The following is a 19065-nucleotide window of genomic DNA, read 5'->3' on the forward strand; positions in this document are numbered from 1 at the left end:
CTCGCTTAGGAAACTTGGGGTTCCCCAAAAGATTACCGTATTAATTATAATGTTAATAATACATACTTCCACAGATTGTTAATACCTGTGGCTTCCTGTTTATCGGTGGAATATTGGCAGTGTTACTGTCACTCATGACGGAGGGACCAGTCATAGGCATGGAGAAACTCCTCTTCCAGCGTCCAGGTGAGTTATGGTTAGGTAAGGTTTATCAGGAAACAAGCGTTTCCTGATGCGGGTCTTAGATGATGACCCACTGTTGGAGCTTTTAGTCATCTGACCGAGGCCTTCCACTGGCTTACCGGTTCACCCCTTAAAAATTATGGTTAGGCGAGTTAATGGTAGTGATGAGCAGTTATAGGCATGGAGAAACTAATCTTCCATTTACCAAGTGAGTTATGGTAGTGATGAGCAGTCATACCTGGAGTTTACCTGGAGAGAGTTTCGGGGGTCAACGACCCCGCGGCCCGGTCTGTGACCAGGCCTCCTGGTGGATCAGCGCCTGATCAACCAGGCTGTTGCTGCTGGCTGCACGCAAACCAACGTACGAGCCACAGCCCGGCTGATCAGGAACTGACTTTAGGTGCTTGTCCAGTGCCAGCTTGAAGACTGCCAGGGGTCTGTTGGTAATCCCCCTTATGTGTGCTGGGAGGCAGTTGAACAGTCTCGGGCCCCTGACACTTATTGTATGGTCTCTTAACGTGCTAGTGACACCCCTGCTTTTCATTGGGGGGATGGTGCATCGTCTGCCAAGTCTTTTGCTTTCGTAGTGAGTGATTTTCGTGTGCAAGTTCGGTACTAGTCCCTCTAGGATTTTCCAGGTGTATATAATCATGTATCTCTCCCTCCTGAGTTCCAGGGAATACAGGTTTAGAAACCTCAAGCGCTCCCAGTAATTGAGGTGTTTTATCTCCGTTATGCGCGCCGTGAAAGTTCTCTGTACATTTTCTAGGTCGGCAATTTCACCTGCCTTGAAAGGTGCTGTTAGAGTGCAGCAATATTCCAGCCTAGATAGAACAAGTGACCTGAAGAGTGTCATCATCTTCCTCATCTTCCAGCGTCCTGATGGGTTGGTTAAGTTTAAAACATGAGGGTCATTAAAGATGCCTGTCACCTGATATAGTTTAAATACTAGTATATATTGGAAAAAATTTCGGTTCCTAGACCTTTATCACTTCTAACATACGAGCAACAAGAATGACAGCATATATAGGGACTGTCACTAGGTGGTCTGGTGGTCTGGTGACTAAAGCTCCCGCTTCACACACGGAGGGCCCGGGTTCGATTCCCAGCGGGTGGAAATTCCGACATGTTTCCTTACACCTATTGTCCTGTTCACCTAGCAGCAAATAGGTACCTGGGTGTTAGTCGACTGGTGTGGGTCGCATCCTGGGGGACAAGATTAAGGACCCCAATGGAAATAAGTTAGACAGTCCTCGATGACGCACTGACTTTCTTGGGTTATCCTGGGTGGCTAACATCTTATCTTATCTTGTCACGAATGTTTTAATCCCTAAAATGAGGATTAGAGTAAATTCGTATTTGTGATATAGTAATATCATGGTATAAACCTTAGTAATAGATACAAATTCTTTATAGACACGTGAGCGAACACAAGGACATTTTTTATTAGTGTTCGTTCACTTGTTTCTGAACCAGTTAATGTCATGCTTCACTGTATCTTGTGAATTGTTCCTTTGTAACCAAGATACGTAAGATGTATACATTGCTGAAATCGTTGGAAATTACAGCGAAATTTGTACCCTGAGAGGGAAGGGCGAACTCGCTTAAGCGACGCCAGTATTGATGTACACAGCTCCAGAGTAGAAACATACGTGTAACACGTAATAAAAAGGGTTCACCTGGAGAAGGTTTCGCGGGTCAAAGCCCCCGTGGCTCGGTCTGAGACCAGACCTCATAGTGGATCAACCAGGGTATATAAAAAGTTTAAAAGATAATTTGCAAATGTAAAAAACCCACTCTGTTAAGACGCTTAGAAAAACTCGACACTGGTGAAAGGGATGAGGTCACAGTATTGGTTAGTTCGAAGTATCTACATGGATAATGCAATCTTTTATTCATTAATCAGCAAACTGAACCTATAGAAAAGTCTTTAAAAATCATTTATCCAATTCTTTTCATGTTTTTAAAAATAAAATCTTTTTCACAAATAAAAATGCCATCAAAACAATTATCCGTTATCCATGGGTCTGTTTTTTATATAGAATGACTGGCATCAGATTCTTAAATTTATTTCCCTGGCATCAGATTCAGATATTTATTTCCCTGGCATCAGATTCAGATATTTATTTCCCTGGCATCAGATTCAGATATTTATTTCCCTGGCATCAGATTCAGATATTTATTTCCCTGGCATCAGATTCAGATATTTATTTCCCTGGTTTCAGATTCAGATATTTATTTCCCTGGCATCAGATTCAGATTTTTTTTTATGAAGACATCGGCCGTCTCCCACCAAGGCAGGGTGGCCCGAAAAAAAAAATTTCACCATCATTCACTCCATCACTGTCTTGCCAGAAGGGTGCTTTACACTACAGTTATAAAACTGCAACATTAACACCCCTCCTTCAGAGTGCAGACACTGTACTTCCCATCTCCAGGACTCGAGTCCGGCCTGCCGGTTTCCCTGAACCCCTTCATAAATGTTACTTTGATCACACTCCAACAGCACGTCAAGTATTAAAACCCATTTGTCTCCATTCACTCTTATCAAATAGACTCACGCATGCTTGCTTGAATTCCAAGCCCCTCTCACACAAAACCTCCTTTACTGCCTCCAGCCTTCTCCTCGTTGCAACATTCATCACCCATGCTTCACACCCTACAAGTATTGGTACAATTATACTCTCATACATTTGCTTCCACGGACGAAGTTCTTTGTCTCCACAGACTCCTAAGTGCACCACTCACCCTTTTCCCCTCATCAATTCTATGATTCACCTCCTCCTTCATAGACCAATCTACTGACATGTCCACTCCTAAATATCCGAATACATTCACCTCCTCCAATTTAATATCCAATCTTTCACCATGTAATCTTTTTGTTATCCTTTTATAACCTTACTCTTCACTTTTAATTTTCTTCTCTTACATACCCTACCAAATTCATCCACCAACCTCTGCAACTTCTCTTCAGAATCTCCCAAAAGCACAGTGTCATCAGCAAAGAGCAACTGTGACAACTCTGACTTTGTGTTTGATTCTTTATCTTTTAACTCCACACCTCTTGCCAAGACCCTCGCATTCAGTTCTCTTACAACCCCATCTATAAATATATTGAACAACCATGGTGACATCACACATCCTTGTCTAAGGCCTACTTTTACTGGGAAATAATCTTCCTCTCTCTCCTACATACTCTAACCTGAGCCTCACTATCCTTGTAAAAACTCTTCACTGCTTTCAGTAACCTACCTCCTATACCATACACCTGCAACATTGCGTCCCTATTCACCCTGTCATATATGCCTTTTCCAAATCCATAAATGCCACAAAACGCTCTTTACACTTATCTAAATACTGTTCACCTATGTGTTTCACTGTAAATACTTGGTCTACACACCCCCTACCTTTCCTAAAGCCTTCTTGTTCATCTGTTATCCTACTCTCCGTCTTACTCGTAATTCTTTCAATAATAACTCTACCATGCACTTTACCAGGTATACTCAACAGACTTATTCTCATATAGTTTTTGCACTTTTTTTTTTATCCCCTTTGCCTTGATACAAAGGAACTATGCATGCTCTCTGCCAATCCCTAGGTGCCTTACCCTCTTCCATACATTTATTAAATAATAACACCAACCACTCCAAAACTATATCCCCTCCTGCTTTTAACATATCTATTTTTATCCCATCAATCCTGGCTGCCTTACCCCCTTTCATTTTACCTACTGCCTCACGAACTAACCCCACACTCACAACTGGCTCTTCCTCACTCCTACAAGATGTTATTCCTCCTTGCCCTATACACGAAATCACAGCTTCCCTATCTTCATCAACATTTAACAGCTCCTCAAAATATTCCCTCCATCTTCCCGATACCTCTAACTCTCCTCTTCTATTTTTAACTGACAAATCCATGTGTTCCCTAAGCTTCCTCAACTTATTAATCTCACTCCAAAACTTTTTTCTTATTTTCAGCAAAATCAGATTCAGATATTTACTTCCTTGGCATGAGATTCAGATATTTTTCCCCTGACTTCAGATTCAAATTATTTTTTCCGCCTCTTTTAGGTCGAGGAATCCTGGACGCAGCGAATGGAGTCAAGTCGATAAACAAACTTGAAGACTAACTCATGACCAGGAGTCACACCTTCATGACCATGAGCCACATCTTCCTGACTAGGAGCCACACTTCAGTCCCGTGGAAATGAATCTTCCATCGTTGGTAAATCCAAACTTTAACTGGTTATACGTATCTCTCTTTCTTTAGAGGAATTGACTACAGATGTTCAGGAAATGTTTGCAATAGAACTGTTAAAATAATTACAATCTTAATAAATTATACCAGAAAATTGTGTGTCATTTTCCCACTAATAGAAGGGAAATAAAACTAAGTGGAATTTTAAGTGACAGTATTGTCATGTTATAATATCGGTATGAAAACCATTCATTAATTTAAAATTGAATGGAGAAAGTAGTTAATCTATATCAAACACCTCAAGGGGCCTCCTTGGCACGGTCAAGAGGCTCTTGGTCTGAGGAATTAGACCTCTTGGTCTCCTTCCTCAGACGAAACCTAATTACCCCTCTTTTCCCTTAACTCCTCCCCTATTTTCAGCCTTTGGGATTCTTCCCACTGGCACTGTAGATTTCGTGGAGAGAATTCCGGGGGTCAACGCCCCCACGGCGGTGGTGTAGCTTGTCGTGGAATCTGGATCGTCAGGAGATGTCCACATCCCTCTCTGCTCTCCCGGGGGGTGTCTTTTGGGTGACGGGTATATCTAGAAGCTACCTTTCGGATTCCGGGGGAGGGGTGGCCAAAGGATGTATGCTTTGTGGTGGGTGTCCGGCCGCCCTCTATTTTGTCCACCGAGGTGGATCAGTGGATGTGAGGATGTTATGCTGGTTTACTGGCATGGTGCAGATGCGGTATGGCACGGGTTCCATACCGCATCTGCGGTGCTGAGGTCCTCAGGGAGATTTATGGCACTTTCATTCCTCCTAGGAGCTATTCCTCCACGTTCTCCCCTTTTTTTTATTCTTTCCTTTTTTTTCTAAAAAAGAAAAGGAGTGACCTAACCACGGAGTTCCCAATCCATGAACCTGGGCCCCTTTCTGATACTGCACCCTGTTCTGACCCTGCCTTGTTATTTGACCACTCTTCGGACATTTCTAATGCCCCTGTACCTCCTGCAGGTGCCATTTCGACACCTGCTTCAGGTACCAGGGTTTCAACTGACTCCTTCAATACGTCTGACCTCCGTTCTTTGACTATGCTTCCGGCTTCTCCCTCTGTGGTGTGGCAGTTTTCAGATGTCCCACACCTAAATGCCCAGGACCATTACCTGATGATACTTCCTACTCATTCTGCTCAGAAATGACCAGCACGTCACACACTCCCTTTACACGCTGTGTTGAAATACACAATGGACTAAGTTTTTTACTCTATGACCGACTTCCTGTATCTTTCCGACCACAGTATTGGCAAGGCGCTCCTGCGCTATGTTGGTTGAGATATATCCTTTCATGCTCTCAAAAGAAGTACTTGAATCATCACAGTCCAGAATGCTAACTAAGCTCACGATCTTTCTCTCCTTACAGCTATTGATACTATTCCTGGAACTATTGAAAAACATCATTCCCTCAGTTCTTGTAGTGGTACTGTCATTCTGCCCGATACCATTGTCCAACAGAATTTCTAGACATGTGGCGATGACATTCTCGAACAGCTAGAACTCAAAGATCTCCCAATTTTCAAATTAAGACACTTGTGTCCTCCCTGCCTGCAGGAGATGATACCCTTGCAGTGTAGCTCAATTAAATTTTGACTGCCATGAACTTCCGTCCTCTGTATACATAGTGGGACACTGTTTACAAGTTCGAATGGTGATCCGTACACCACAACAGTGTAGAAATTGCTCGCATTTTGGTCATCCAGCAAAGTATTGCAGGTCCGTCGCCGAATGCCCAAAATGTGGTGCCGACGACCATACCAATGTCTTGTAGTCTACCTTCCTCTTCCCTCAATTGTCATGAGGCTCACCCATCTTACTCTCGCCGTTGCCAAGTTTATTTAAATGAGCGTGAAATCCATTGTCTCTGAGGCAGAAGGCCTCCCACATGTTATGGTAGTCTCTCATCTACTCCAAGGGAAATTTCCCCATATTTCTTATTCTCGAGTTACTGAACATCCCCCCTCCTCTGGGGCCCTCCCACTATCGTCCCATTGCTCTTACAAGTGCAGTTTGCAAGGTAATGGAACGTCTGGTAAATCAACGTTTGATGTGGTATCTAGAGATAGAACAGTCTCTCTCTCTTAGTCAATATGGCTTTCGTAAGGACCATTCTACCATTGATCCCTTACTATGCATGTCCATAATGCCTTTACCAATAACTTCAGTTATTTCCATTTTTTTCATCTTGAGAAGGCATATTTGGAGGTATAATATCTTGGCCCTGGCCAACTCCCCCATTTTTCCTTAGGACCTTTATTGAAAGATTTCTGTGTCCGGGTTCATAGCTTTCCCTCGGACTTTGTCCAAGCTGAAGGTGCACCCCCAGAGATGTGTTCCGAGCACAACACTGTCTCCTTGTTATAAGTGATCTGGCCTCGGTTCTTCCCTCCAGTATTTGGTCATCTCTTTATGCTGATGTCTTCGCTATAGATTGTGCAGCGCTGTCATCTCATTGTGGTTAACTGTTTCCAGTTGGGCCACCACTCGTGGGCTTAATTTTTATAATTCTAAAACTCGTCAAATTATTTACACTAGACGTTCTGTCGTCTCTGATCATCTGTTGTACCTCTATGGCTCGTGTATCCCTGAAGGTGATAGGGTCAGGTTTCTCAGCCTTCTGTTTGACCGTAGGTTATCCTGGAAGCCTCATATTAACTCTGAAGGCAACTTGTCATAACTGGCTGAACCTTCTTAAAAACCCTCCCTCATCTTTCATGGGGGCTGATCATAGAATTCTCTTTTGATTGTATTAAGACTTGATTATGGCAACCAGATATATTCAGCGGTTTCTCCTGCTACTCTCTAGTCCTAATCACATCCCTCACCAGGGATTACATTTATGCCTCAGTGCTTTTCTCTCCACCAGTTGAGAGCCTCTATGCAGAGGCAAATATTCCATCCTTGTCCGATCGCCGTGATGCTCATTGCCTTCGCTATTATGACCTCCACAATCCTTCTATATAAAGGATAGTCACAGATGTTAGTAGACATTCTTTATTTGTTAATCGCTCCTGTTTACTCCATCTTGTCTTCTTAGTTATTGCCTTTCCCTACCCCCTTGGGAAGTTCATATCTGTTCTTTCCCTCTGCCATGAGCAAAAGCCCTAACTGCCTACTGTGGCTTCTCACTCTACCAAGCACAAAGATATTATTTTTTGTTGGGTCCCTGGTCATGTTGACGTATAGGCAGACACTGCTGCGGGGTCAGCAGTATATGACCTCCCCGTTTCATATAGAGGTGTTTCTTTCACAGACTATTTTGCTGCAATTGCTACCCACCTTCACACCCTTTGGTCTGATCTGCTCCATAATAAACTAGTCTATTAAACCGAGTACAGGTTTCTGGCCATCTTGTCATGAATGTTGAGGTTGGGAGACCTACTCTTTCCTGACTGCATCAGCCACACACTTCTTACTCATGGAGAGGCACCCTGTTCCACTCTGAGAATTGTCAGGTTCCAGTTTCTATTGGACTGCCCACTATCAACGAGCACGCAGAATTTACCTCCAACGTCGGCACCACTCCACTGCCGTGATTTTACCTTCCCTTCTTCCTGATGGACCCTCCTTTAACCCAGACACTCAATGATTTACTTTAAGCTCTGATAACTCTTCATAGCCCTTTCTACCCTAGCACTATCCACTGCCACGATGCATTCCATAACCTAATAATCATCCCTCTAGTTCTTGTTGTCAAACCCCTGCATCCTTCTCTGCACTATATGACCCTTGTGGCTTATCACTTCTTTTTGATAATACTCCCTCCTAAACACTAGCTGACAATTTCACAAGTTATATTCTCCTGTTTATGGGATAGACTGTCCTTTGAGACCAATTCCGAGCACTGCTGGAAGGAAACTTGTAGCTGATGAACCAGAGTGGAATACTTTATATCCTCATTGCACTAGTAAACTCTCCCAGCTCATAGTATATTTCAACACTATATGAGAGCCATCCTGAGGGATGGTATACAGTTTTTATTCTCACTGTTTAATTATCACTTATAATAGGGTAGCAGCTGTATAGCCCTAGTGGCTTAGCTCTTCTTTTTCATTATAATAATAGGGTAGCAGCACAATGCTTATCCTATTTCACTATGAACGTTATGATATTTTCAATTTTGAACTAGTGTCAGTGCTTCTATTTTGGCTCAGCCTATGATAAATATGCATTATAGCCATGTACAGGAACAAATTAAAAATATATAATATTAAGGTATTTATTTATTAATAGCTATGTACAGGCACATACATCGTTGTATAAAATGATTGATACTTATGCTACACAACTTGGCTGCAACAACTGGAGTGACCTTATGGTAGAACACTTGCCCTGGTCCTCTAAGTTTGAAAACCACTTTCTTTCTTCAATAGTTTATGTAATTATCTGTACATAAACTATTGAATAGAGATTTGGAGCACCGACTCTATTGCTTTCACTGAATGACACTTTCAATAAAAAAAGGCACAATACCATGACTTGAAGATGCACATAGAAGAGAGGAATTTACGACGACGTTTCAGTCCGACTTGGACCATTTACAAAGTCAGATTAACCAGAAGTGTAGCAGGACAGCTATATACAGGCAGGGAGAGGTAGTAGTAGTGGGGAATTGAGAAGGAGGAGCCAGTCAAATACAAAGGGGAGCACTGCAAGGGACCTAGGTGCCCACAGAGGTGGGGGGAAGGGGAAGTGATGAAATAAATAATGAGGGAATAGAAACACATGACAGAAGAAAGGAAGACTAAAAAAAGAAAAGAGGGAGAAGGAAAAAAAATGAGAAATCAGATTGTCATGGGTGTTCTGAAGTTTGGAACATTTTACAATTTAGTGGGAGAGGAAGGCATCTACAGAGACAAAGCCAGGACTAAGATTCATACAAGGAAAGTTGTGTATTAGAGAGGATTCAACTTGACAGCGACTGTTAGAGTTGGAAGCAGGGAAGACCAGTCAATAGGATGGCTGTGATCTCTGATGTGACAGAACAGAGCATTGTTAGTGTCGGCAAGCCTAACATTATTTTTGTGCTCCCTAAAATCTGTCAGAAAGAGATCGACCAGTTTCTCCAAAGTATTGATGAGGACATTATTATTATAATCAAAAAGAAGCGCTAAGCCACAAGGACTATACAGCATTGATGAGGACAGGAGGAGCAAGAAAGAGTAGACACCAAGAACATCTGTAGAGGGAGGAGAGGTATGAACGAGATTAGTGCGAAGAGTGGAAATATAAACACAAATGCAGTATAATGTGATCCTTTATTGACAACATTTCACCCACACAGTGGGCTTTTTCAAGTCACACACAGATCTACCTGGGGTTGGAAGGTACGAGAGTATTTATAGGCATGTTCAGAATGTTGAGGTCAGGTGGAGAATGCTGCATCCGATGATCTACCGGGTGGGGTTATAGAGTCTTGGGTAGCTTGGCAGGGGTATTGGACAAGTTGTGAGTAGACCTTCTGCAGTGTTCTATGTTCTTATGTGCAGAAGGTCTACTCACAACTTGTCCAATACCCCTGCCAAGCTACCCAAGACTCTATAACCCCACCCGGTAGATCATCAGATGCAGCATTCTCCACCTGACCTCAACATTCTGAACATGCCTATAAATACTCTCGTACCTTCCAACCCCAGGTAGATCCGTGTGTGACTTGAAAAAGCCCACTGTGTGGGTGAAACGTTGTCAATAAAGGATCACATTATACTGCATTTGTGTTTATATTTCCATTGTGTCGGTATTTTATACCATTTATTTCCACAGTGCGAAGAGTGTTGGTCTGGCGGAAAGTAAGCTTGATGTCTAAGGGACGGAGAGAACTGTCGAGATTAGAAAGACCGGGAAGGCAGAGGACAGAAGAGTTCCCAGGAGTAGAGTTTGGGAGAGAAGAAATTACGTTTAGCACGTGAGAAGGCAGAGTCTATGAAATGGGAAGAGTAGCCAAAACGGGAGAACGAATTATGAAGAGTGGAAATTTCTGCTGGAAGGAACTGAGGGCACGGAGAAAGAGGAAGAACACTTTTCTTGACAGGGGAAGCATGGCAGTGAATGTACATGCCACTGTGCATAGGTTTTTGGTAAATTGAAAAACCTGTATCTGAGCAGTGGACATGGACATCAAGAAAAGGAAGCAAGGAATTAGATTCCCATCCAGCTTTAAACTTAATGGAAGGGGCAAGATTATTAAGAGCTTCAAGAAAAGGGTGGAAGAGTCATGAGGCCACTTGACCTGATTCCTCATTTTTTCTTCTTGTCACGTATTTCTGTACCTTCATTATTTATTTCATCACTTCCCCTTCCCCCCACCTCTGTGGGCACCTAGCTCCCTTTCTTTGTATTTCACTGGCTCCTCCTCCTCCTTAATTCCCCACTACTACTACTACTACCTCCTCTCCCTGCCTATATATAGCCATCCTGCTACACTTCTGGTTAGTGTGACTTTGTAAATGGTCCAATTCGGACCGAAACGTCGTCATAAGCTCCTCTCTTCTATGTGCGGGTTACTTGACACTTAATATTCGACGAGTGTTCTGACACTGGTCTTAATCTTTCGACAACCCTTAGTAGGTGGTACACGGGTTTAGAACCTTTAATATCTTGTGTATATTTATCACTGATTCATGTGCCTTTATGTCTGTGAAGGATTGCTAAACTAGAAAAAAAAATTAAATCTATACTCTCCTTACATTAAACCTGATTCCCATCAAGGTTTCAAGCACTGACCCCTAAGGGTTAGGCAGTTCCATATAATTATATTAATAGGGCAATTATGCCTGGGGTTTTTGAGCCAGCTGATATTTTACGTAAATTCTCCAATATTAAGTGTTGTGGAATGGAGTTATATTCTGGGGGGAATGGTAACCTACACCAGGATTTTAATTTTGCATTACGTTACGTTGGCTTAAGTTTATTACTATTTACTCAAAAATTACTCCATTGCACAACCCACTTAATAATGGACAACTTCTATAAAAAAAAAAAAAAACATTAATACCCAGGTACATATATTGTAAATATTACCCTAGTAATATAGCACACTAGTAGAATGTTCAATAAGTTGCTGCAAATTTTTACTGAAGAATTATTGACAATTGCTTATCAAATGATTATAGACACAATTGAAGCTTACTATTAATATTTGAAAAAAAATAATTTGAAACTTACATTCTCGGCACATAACTTGGTATCAGTCAATTCTTACAAGAGTTGAGCAAAGTAATTGTAAACACTTGTTAAATAATCAAATACTCTAGTGACAGGATATATATATATACAGAGAGGTATAGTTCTCTGTGTATATATACTGAGAGTATACGTAAATTCCTGTTTTAGGTATTAAAATATTCTTGACTGATGGTGAAAAAAGATACATAGAGCTTTAAACTCCATTAACTAACCATTCTGCTGAAATATTCCCCAAACCCTGCATAAATGATATATATATGTAGTGCAATAACTAAGTTGTGTCCGTAGTAACAGGTAACTCGACTCCTAAAGTGTGAACCGCAAGAAAGGTATGAGGAGGGACACTGTAGTATAACTTTTGTATACAAAATGTATTTAGGCATTTTTAACCACTGTTCACTTTGCCCTATCAATACTGCCACAATTTTACCTAGAACTTTCAACATCTATAACATAGTCACCATAATTGCTTATTTCTGTAACTTAAGAGACCTTAGATATATTACAGCCCTAAAAAAATATATACACAACAACTTAAATTTAATTTTTAAAGTGGTGGACCGGTAAGCCCGTGGAAGGTCTTTGTCAGATGATCAGAAGCTCCAGTGGTGGGTCATCATGTGACTAAGACCCTCCCCCCCATCAAGAAATACTTTTCCTGTTTCCTGGTGAATATAGCCCAACCTAACCACAACTAAGAGTATCAAAGAATTTTAATACAGTGGTACCTCGAGTTATGAACGTAATTCGTCCCAGAAGGCTGTTCGAGTGCCGATACTGAACAAACTTGTTCCCATAAGGAATAATGTAAATTAGATTAGTCTGTTTCAGACCCCCCCCCAAAAAAAAAAATACACTTACATAATTGTTCAGTTGGCAGCTGTTCGAAACTCAAGGTAACACTATAAAAATTGATTAATGTATGGATTAATTGGTTTACTAAAGTTTTATGCAATAACTATATGATTTCATACGTTACACAAAAGTTTTAATGCAAATTCTCTAATACTCATACCAAACTTAACCTTATCAACATGAGTGAAAATTTAGGTTGGGTTAACTATGTTAATCTGTTTAGTAAGAAATAGTGGTTACATTTGCACAAAACTAAAGCCACCACACAATTTACTAATACAGTACTAGAGAATGTACATAAAAACATTGACAATAAAGTTATTATAAAATATTATTACCATATATCAATACAGAATACTTGTCTCATATGCTATATAATATTAATGTCTTGCATTAAATCTTCAGTTATCCTCTACTATCTCAACATTACGTAATCATATCCTCCAAGAATGTACAGAGTTGTGTATGAATGAGTATTTGAAAGCTTGCTTTAATCACTGTCAGGTATTAGTTTTCTTGACTGGAACTGATCAACAAGTGACATGCAGCCTTAATGACCGAGTATTCGACAGCCATTAAGACCAGTGAACCAACTTGTCAGAATCTATAAAAAAACATTGGAAAGTATATCGCTCATGCGTGTACACAGAATGCAACAGTAAATGTATACTATTTGGAAGGGTATATATCATGAATTTACTTCAATCCCTTTTTTAAAGTTTATAGTATTGACTGTAAAATGTTAAATACATCCTTAATGACCCTCACATAGTCGACAAGCTTTAAACCCTTCGGAGAAGAGGGTGCCTTGTGGCTACTGAAATTAGTGCTATCCTCGTAGAGTCTACACTGATTATCCAGCATCTATCCCATTATAACCATACAAGTTCAACGCTTCCTTATGCATATAGTACGAAGTTACTTAATGCAAAAATAAAAAAATCTCAAACCTGAACTCTTGTTAAATTTGCCTTTAAAGTTTTAAATTTACTAATCTCTGCAAGGCACTGTATAATCCTTACGAGTTTACAGCTCCCTCATGAATCTAATTTTCCTAGTGTATAAATCTTCTCTAATAAATGCAATTAATATTGATACTATATTTCAAACAATTAAATTTTGTCTTTAAAGTTCCTGCTCTCCCATCCTACACTAAATTAGGCTCGTATCGTTGTAAATGGTACGGTGATACAGACTAACTGTGAAAAAAGGATACTTATTGAACAATACACAACCCACACACAGGAGAGAGAAGCTCATAACGACATTTTGGTGCGATTTGGATCATTTACAAAGTCAGTGTGACTTTATAAATGGTCGGACCAAAACATTGTCATAAGCTCCCATCTCCTATGTGTGGGTTATTTCTTTAAAAAAGGACACTTATGAAGAGTCCAAAACATTAAAGGATTAATTAAGCCACTCGTGGTGAAACATACACTCCAATAATGTCCTGAGTTGTATACGAAGTGTCCATTTCCATATTTTCATTTGGCACATTCAGTGATTTAATTCACCAAAGCAAGACTTTTGCTATACTTTTATGCATATAAATTCTGCACTCAGTCTACATACAAGCAATGAGATACATTCTCAAAGGTAGCGAAGTGTGAATCTGTTGTACAAACATAATTTTATATGGAAAAATGAGTGAAGTTCAATACCTCTCTCTTTGTGCAGTCTTCCCTACACCAATTGCAGTATTTTCATGTCTTATCATACTAATGTAAATGTCTATACAAAACCTATGTCAAGAAATACATTTAATGACATTACAGTATAAATATTTATTATATTTCGAATAATTTAATCAAATATTTAACATTAATAAGTTTAAAAATTCTTACTATACTTAACCCTTAAACTATCCAAACAGATTTACATTCACATGCGTAGTGCTCCAAAAGTAGATCTATGTTTTTTTCAGTTTAAGGGTTAAATGTTACTTTTTTGTTTCTAATTTAATGATATGTATAGTTTTCAAGTTTTCTTTTAAATACATATACAAGGGGATGAAACACTGCAATTAGTAGCATGTACTCCTGCCTGTGACAAAGATCTCCCTAAAAAAACCCACTTGAAGTGGTAATGCCACTTAACCTTTTTTCGTGGTGGAAGGGGAGGGGGTTTGAACCTCCACATACTGACTCTTCATGTCACCAGCCTGGTGCTCCCAGTAAGGAAATTAATGATTAATCTCTACTAGCCATGCAAAGTTATGGCCTCTCTGGCTAAGTGAACATAGGACTGTATACTTGGACACCCTGGTCATGTCCAGAGGTTCGTCCTTCCCTGTAAATAATTTCGTTTGTGGTCAGTTCTTAAGTATACATATATTTATTCCTCACTGGGTGAAGATATTTTACGAGTTATTCTGATTTAATGTAAATCGTTTGCAAATTTAATCAATTATTTTAAAAGGGAACCGCTAAGTTCACACAAGTTACAATGCATGGGAGGTAATCAAATGTGAACCTAAGAAAGACTAGCTATAAATCCTTGAATCAAAACCCCTTCCCCAGCATTAAGACATTCCTGAAGGGTCTTAGTTTCATTACTATTTTTTTGTTTATTCTGACATATAGCACTGTTTTAACATTTCATTAAATAATGTATGCTAAATGTAACACACTTAATTCTCGCATGATTTATATACTTTTGTCACTGACTTGCATCTTTACTAAGCCTATGGTCTCTAGGATTCTCTTAGATTAAAAGAGGCAGCCTGAATGGTTATGTACCGAAGTTCAGTTCTTTCCTCAAAATCAGTTTGAATTATGATCTCTGCCTGAATAAAGCAGTTGGGAAATGTTACATACTGTGAAGTTATCAATGTGCAGCAATCTAAACAGGGATGTGAAAGGGATTAGTAAAGATACATTATGTGTTTTTCCTTGTGATCAGTATAACTTTGGATAATTCATAGTCTAGCTTATTTTACACCAGCTGCCATTCAGTTTTCTATTGCACCAGTCATTAAATTAAAAACATTACCTACTTTGGTAGACACAGTCAATGTGTTAAAAAAAAAATCGTCCTTTAACCATTTGTAAATGACTTTCGGAGCTGTCTTCTGCTTGTAAATGTATAAGAACGTAAGTCCATCAGAACACCAAAAGTTGCAGAAACCTAGCAAAGCACACATGGTAAATAAAGCATAGCAAGGTTAAAGAATTCGAGGAAAGTCATAGCAAAATGCAATAAATTATCAAGTTATTGCCACTAATTCTAGATAATGTCGCAAATACTACTTTCCTAACACTAGTAGAAGAGGCTTTGGCTAACTTCTTTGTCTCGTGTAAACTCACTCTCCCTAAAAAATATAGTATATCTTGCTTTCTTTGGAAAATACTTAGAGAAGCAAACAGACACAGAAAACGTTTCAGTTCTGGAACTTTAATAGCTTTTAACATAAAAAATGTTAAAAATAACAATATATAGGCTTGAAAGTGAGGTGTATGACCTTTATTGTTGGAAGTAGTCAAGATACCAAAACACTTAACTATATGTCTAAGTTTGCTCACGTCTCTTTAAACAACTTCTCAGTATCAATTTCTAAAAGTTCATACAAAAATACTTTGTTTACTTAAACAATATATATTATTCCGTAGTAATATATGTTAAAATTACTGCAATTTTAATCACCTAGAACTCCAAACTCATTTCCTTTTCTTATCATAAAGCAACCAGCTGGTCAAAAATAATTACTGATAAGCATATTCATATATACACTTACAGTCCTATAACTCTGTCACATCACTTGGTGAATGAGCATTGCTAACACTTTTTCTATCGTAATGATCTGTTCTTTCTCTCTTGAGATGAGTGCGGGGAATACTGTGGATGTGGACCTGACTCTGAGAGCGAATGTGGCCATGAGTCTGCAGAGGTCTCTCCAGGCTATCAGGAGACTGAGGCCGAGTGGTGTCCAGGGTGCAATCCACAGCTGGAAGTGCACGGGAATTATTCTTTCTTCCGTGTTGCCTGCAACAACAGTACCATGATATAAATTACCAGTTAATTAATGAATTAGACATGTGCAAAGTGTCTGGGGCCCAAGACTGTTCAACAGCCTCCCACCAGGCATAACGGTAATTACCAATAAACCTATGGCTGCCTTCATGAGAGCTGGATAGATATCTAAAGTCAGTACCTGATCAGCCAGGCTGTGGTTCATAAGTTGGACTATGTGCAGCCAGCAGTAATAGCCTGGTTGATCAGGCCCTGATCCACTGGGAGGCCATGGGGGGCATTGACTTGCAGAACACCCAGGTAGACCTAGGATTCTGTTTTGAAAACATTTTGATGTATTGATAAAACCACTGGTTTTCAAAATAGATTCTCAGGTTCTATACCTGTATCTAATTCTTTAAAAAAGAAAGAAAACAGCACTAAAATTAATACCAAAGTTCATTATAAAAAAAATACTAATAACTACATAACTCATGCAATCATAATAACATGATTGCAAAGTATACTAAATGGTGTACAGAGGTATTGTGTGTGTGTGAGGACTAAAGTCTTCTTTGCAGCGCTGTATAGCCCTTGTGGCTTAGCGCTTCTTTTTGAATAAAGTCTTCTATGGTCAAATGCAGAGGCAGGATGTGTAGTAGTGAAGATGATGTAATCAATTCATCAGCTTAAAGCTGTACTCTCCTCCATGCTGTATAGTCCTTGTGGCTTAGCGCTTCTTTTTTTGATTATAATAATAATGTACTCTCCTCCAGGGAGGGACTGACAACCTCATATGTCCAAGGTTGACAAACTGATTACAACATCTTCATTTCACCTACTGCCACTGTATTTGACTGAAGAAGTCTACCGTGTAGGCAAAAACGTTTCGACGAAGATACCTAACTGTTGCACATGTGTCTTAATCATTAACGTTTATAAAAGGCATTCTCAATTTATCTGCATCTCAGTCGTTAAAGATCAAAAGGCTATTGAATGCTTTAAAGTTATTTAGCAAAAAAAATACTAATATTTTGAAAATATATTTGGCAACTTGGCCCCAGTTGCCTACATAACATACATACATCTACATAATAACAGACACTCGCCCGTCCCTTGCAGGTCCGTCTCCAATCCAACATTCTCCACACTATATACACTCGTGTACTCTTTACCCAGGTAGATCTGTTTGTGACCTGATAGAGACCACTGTTTGCGTGAAATGTAGGCAATAAAGGATCGCATTATAATGCACTTGTGTTTTTTATCGCATAGAAACTGAAATAACGTGTAGGCTATTTAAAGTTTACCAGGGGGCACCTGTACGTGCTGGTACTTTCATGAACTTTTCCCTGATTAGTGTTGAAAATTGAAACCAATCAGATGACTTGTTCTCAAATTATAAATTAAACTCTTTAGGAAGAATTTTTTTGAGGGGGGCAAACTCAAAACAAGTTATTCCTTCAGGAATGCCACACAATTACCTGTCATCAGGACAGCAACGAGGTGGTTTAGGAATGATGACCTGTGCAGGTACATGGTCCCTCTCATCCAGGTCTGAGCTCGAGGGCTCCTCTAGGAATGGAGCACCTATCCTAGAGGAGCAGCGTTTAACTTGTCCATGGAGCCCACTGCTGGCCTGTGAGCCACGGCGTCGCTTCCGTGAAGGGACGTGGCGTAGACACACTGGCACGGTGTCATCTTCATCAGTGTGGGAGGGCACGTGTTCACTACCATAATGCTGCAACCCAAAAATTCTATGAAATGGTTTATTTCATAGTGGAACACCTTGGAAAATGGGTTGCAACCAGATTAGATCACAAGAATAGGAGATTATCTCAAGTTCTATGAATACTATGGTCAATCCTACTGCAGCATCAAACACACTGGCACCACACACACACACTTTGGTTACTACTGCAAGATGCCTTCCTTTAAGAAATTATAAAGCAGTGTATCTTGGTTAAAAAAAAAAAAAAAACGTGGGCAAACAGTGCACAAATCCTAGTGTCATGTTCAAGTGTTTACATAAACCACCTGGGTTTATACTGTAGCTTACTGTGCAGGTTTATTAAAGGTTTACAGTACTGACAAGTAGACAAAATAAAATGTATGTAACACTTGGGTAAATTTATTGTGGAGATGTTTCGCCCAACAGTGGCTGTGTCAATTGCTCTCGAAGTCTTCCATCGTTTGTCTCTACACTGGAGCACTGTATGACGCTTACAGGTTTAACACTTCATTATAATTAATAATAATACTCTGCATTTGACTGATCAACCCACTGGTTGGCAAAACGTTTCCACAATGAAGATACCCAGGTAGTGCACAGACGTTTCAAACATGTTCATGACACTGAATTAACAGCCCATCTCCACTCCAGCACCCTAAGGCTTATGAAGCACTCTTAATCTAAGGTACAGGAGCTGACCTGTCCATCCTTGGTTCGAACCTGTTTGCCTCTAATTCTCAGGGTGCTGGTTGACTCTCACAACTTTAGCGATTCCAGGATGAACGTAAAAATATTTATCCATCTGTTTCAAAGAACATTAAAATATGTCTTGCATTGTATGTTAAAAAAAGAGAATCACTAAAGCCACGAGGTTCATAATTAGAGATTACGTATAGTGAAGAGCAATGGAAAAATAAGCAAA

At 39.8% G+C, this 19065-nt stretch overlaps 2 protein-coding genes across 8 annotated transcripts in view; one reads left to right on the forward strand and one right to left on the reverse strand.

The window, feature by feature from the left end:
• LOC128704854 (nose resistant to fluoxetine protein 6) overlaps positions 1 to 4537 on the forward strand; it is a 76385-nt gene extending 71848 nt beyond the window's left edge. For all 7 annotated transcript variants that reach the window (XM_070104368.1, XM_070104366.1, XM_070104365.1 and 4 more), the window contains 2 exons: positions 75 to 186; positions 4257 to 4537. In XM_070104368.1, the coding sequence (XP_069960469.1) occupies positions 75 to 186; positions 4257 to 4315 (171 nt within the window). In that variant the 3' untranslated portion in view covers positions 4316 to 4537. The remainder of the gene's footprint in view (positions 1 to 74; positions 187 to 4256) is intronic.
• Positions 4538 to 9910: 5373 nt separating this feature from the next.
• Cad89D (cadherin 89D) overlaps positions 9911 to 19065 on the reverse strand; it is a 62037-nt gene continuing 52882 nt past the window's right edge. Inside the window, exons 22-23 of the mRNA XM_053800013.2 lie at positions 17896 to 18152; positions 9911 to 16444 (exon numbers count right to left, since the gene is read on the reverse strand). Of these exons, the coding sequence (XP_053655988.2) occupies positions 16201 to 16444; positions 17896 to 18152 (501 nt within the window). The 3' untranslated portion in view covers positions 9911 to 16200. The remainder of the gene's footprint in view (positions 16445 to 17895; positions 18153 to 19065) is intronic.

Source organism: Cherax quadricarinatus, chromosome 91, assembly GCF_038502225.1.
Source record: "Cherax quadricarinatus isolate ZL_2023a chromosome 91, ASM3850222v1, whole genome shotgun sequence".
In the NCBI taxonomy this organism is placed as follows: Eukaryota; Metazoa; Arthropoda; class Malacostraca; order Decapoda; family Parastacidae; genus Cherax; species Cherax quadricarinatus.